The sequence below is a fragment of the Aplysia californica genome, unplaced genomic scaffold (assembly GCF_000002075.1).
Source record: "Aplysia californica isolate F4 #8 unplaced genomic scaffold, AplCal3.0 scaffold00756, whole genome shotgun sequence".
Classification (NCBI taxonomy): domain Eukaryota; kingdom Metazoa; phylum Mollusca; class Gastropoda; order Aplysiida; family Aplysiidae; genus Aplysia; species Aplysia californica.
In genome coordinates, this window is record NW_004798026.1 from 14,191 (window position 1) to 15,402 (window position 1,212).

A 1,212-nucleotide genomic window follows, 5' to 3' on the forward strand; every position below is an offset into this window, starting at 1 on the left:
CACCCACCACACTGAGGCCCTGTTTTGGTACTAAATATAGAAATGACAAAAATGTCATTAAATGGGTCCTTTAATTAAAACAAGTGAACCTGTTTTTTTAGTTCCTCGTCTAATGAATGACCTCCCGCTAAAAAAAGAGATCTGTTTTCGGCAATTGCTGGAACGTAATTTGATGTCAAAGTCGTGGTAAAAGAATGTGCCCAAGCCAGCGGCTCACCGACACAGCAGTTCTGACTGCGAGATACTGGGAGCGGCTTGCTGGATTTAGAGAGTTTATCAAAAGTGTGTCAGAACTCATTGCAAATTTATATTCTTTTTCTTTCGTGTTTCAGACGAATTCATCGGTGAAGCCATCGTTTACATCGAGGATCTGCGAAAGACTCCCAGCAGTCGCCAGATTCTTCGCCTGCACCCCCAACCTGGCAACTTTGAGTACAACACTGGCACTGTCACTGCTGAGGTAAGCATTTTGAAATGTGCGGCATCGTGGTGGAATGAGACGCTCGTCAAAAGGAAGAAATCGTAAAGACGCGACATTTTTCTGCTCATTAGGCTATTGTGAGGCAGCGTAGTGGAATCAGGCTCTTGTAAAAATAATTTAAGTGATGAAACTTGCGTTTTTCCGCAGGTTTGTGAATTTTTGTCAAATTTTTTGGTTTTTTGGCTCTACACCTTTCATGCCCATTAAAAAACTCATTACTGTCTGGGTTTTTCTGAAAAACGTTGATTAAAGGCACAAAATGTAAATTTTCAGTTACCACGGACTCTTAAGCTAAGGAAATAACTAATCTTTGGCGACTATTTTCTCATTAATTTTACCCCGGAAAACAAGTGACCCCCACGTCGTTCTTTTACAAATATCACGACTTGTATTCACGATAAATGGATATTTTTTTCATCCAAATAAAGACAAGGGAGCAAGCTTTAAGATGATACCAATAACTCTACTTGCCCAAAAATTGACGAAAGCCTGATTCCACCACGATGCCTCACAATTCCTATCAGCAAGGTGACATCAGGCAGGCGAAGGTCTAAATATTGAAATAGAAGAAAACCGCATGTTTCCGTGGTCGGTGGCCTAGTGATGAGGCTACCGAACTCGTAATGGTGAGGTTGCTGGGTCGGGGGTTCGAGCCGCGGGCCCGACGTTGTGTCCTTGGGAAAGGCACTTTACACGAATTTTCCTCACTTCACCCAGGTGGGAATGGGTAC

The 1,212-nt window shown here is 42.7% G+C and overlaps 1 protein-coding gene across 1 annotated transcript in view; it reads left to right on the forward strand.

Moving 5' to 3' along the window:
• LOC101860128 (phospholipid transfer protein C2CD2L) overlaps positions 1–1,212 on the forward strand; it is a gene marked incomplete at its 5' end in the record, with an annotated part of 34,568 nt that overhangs the window by 5,773 nt on the left and 27,583 nt on the right. Inside the window, 1 exon segment of the mRNA XM_013088525.2 lies at positions 333–460. Within this exon segment, the coding sequence (XP_012943979.1) occupies positions 333–460 (128 nt within the window).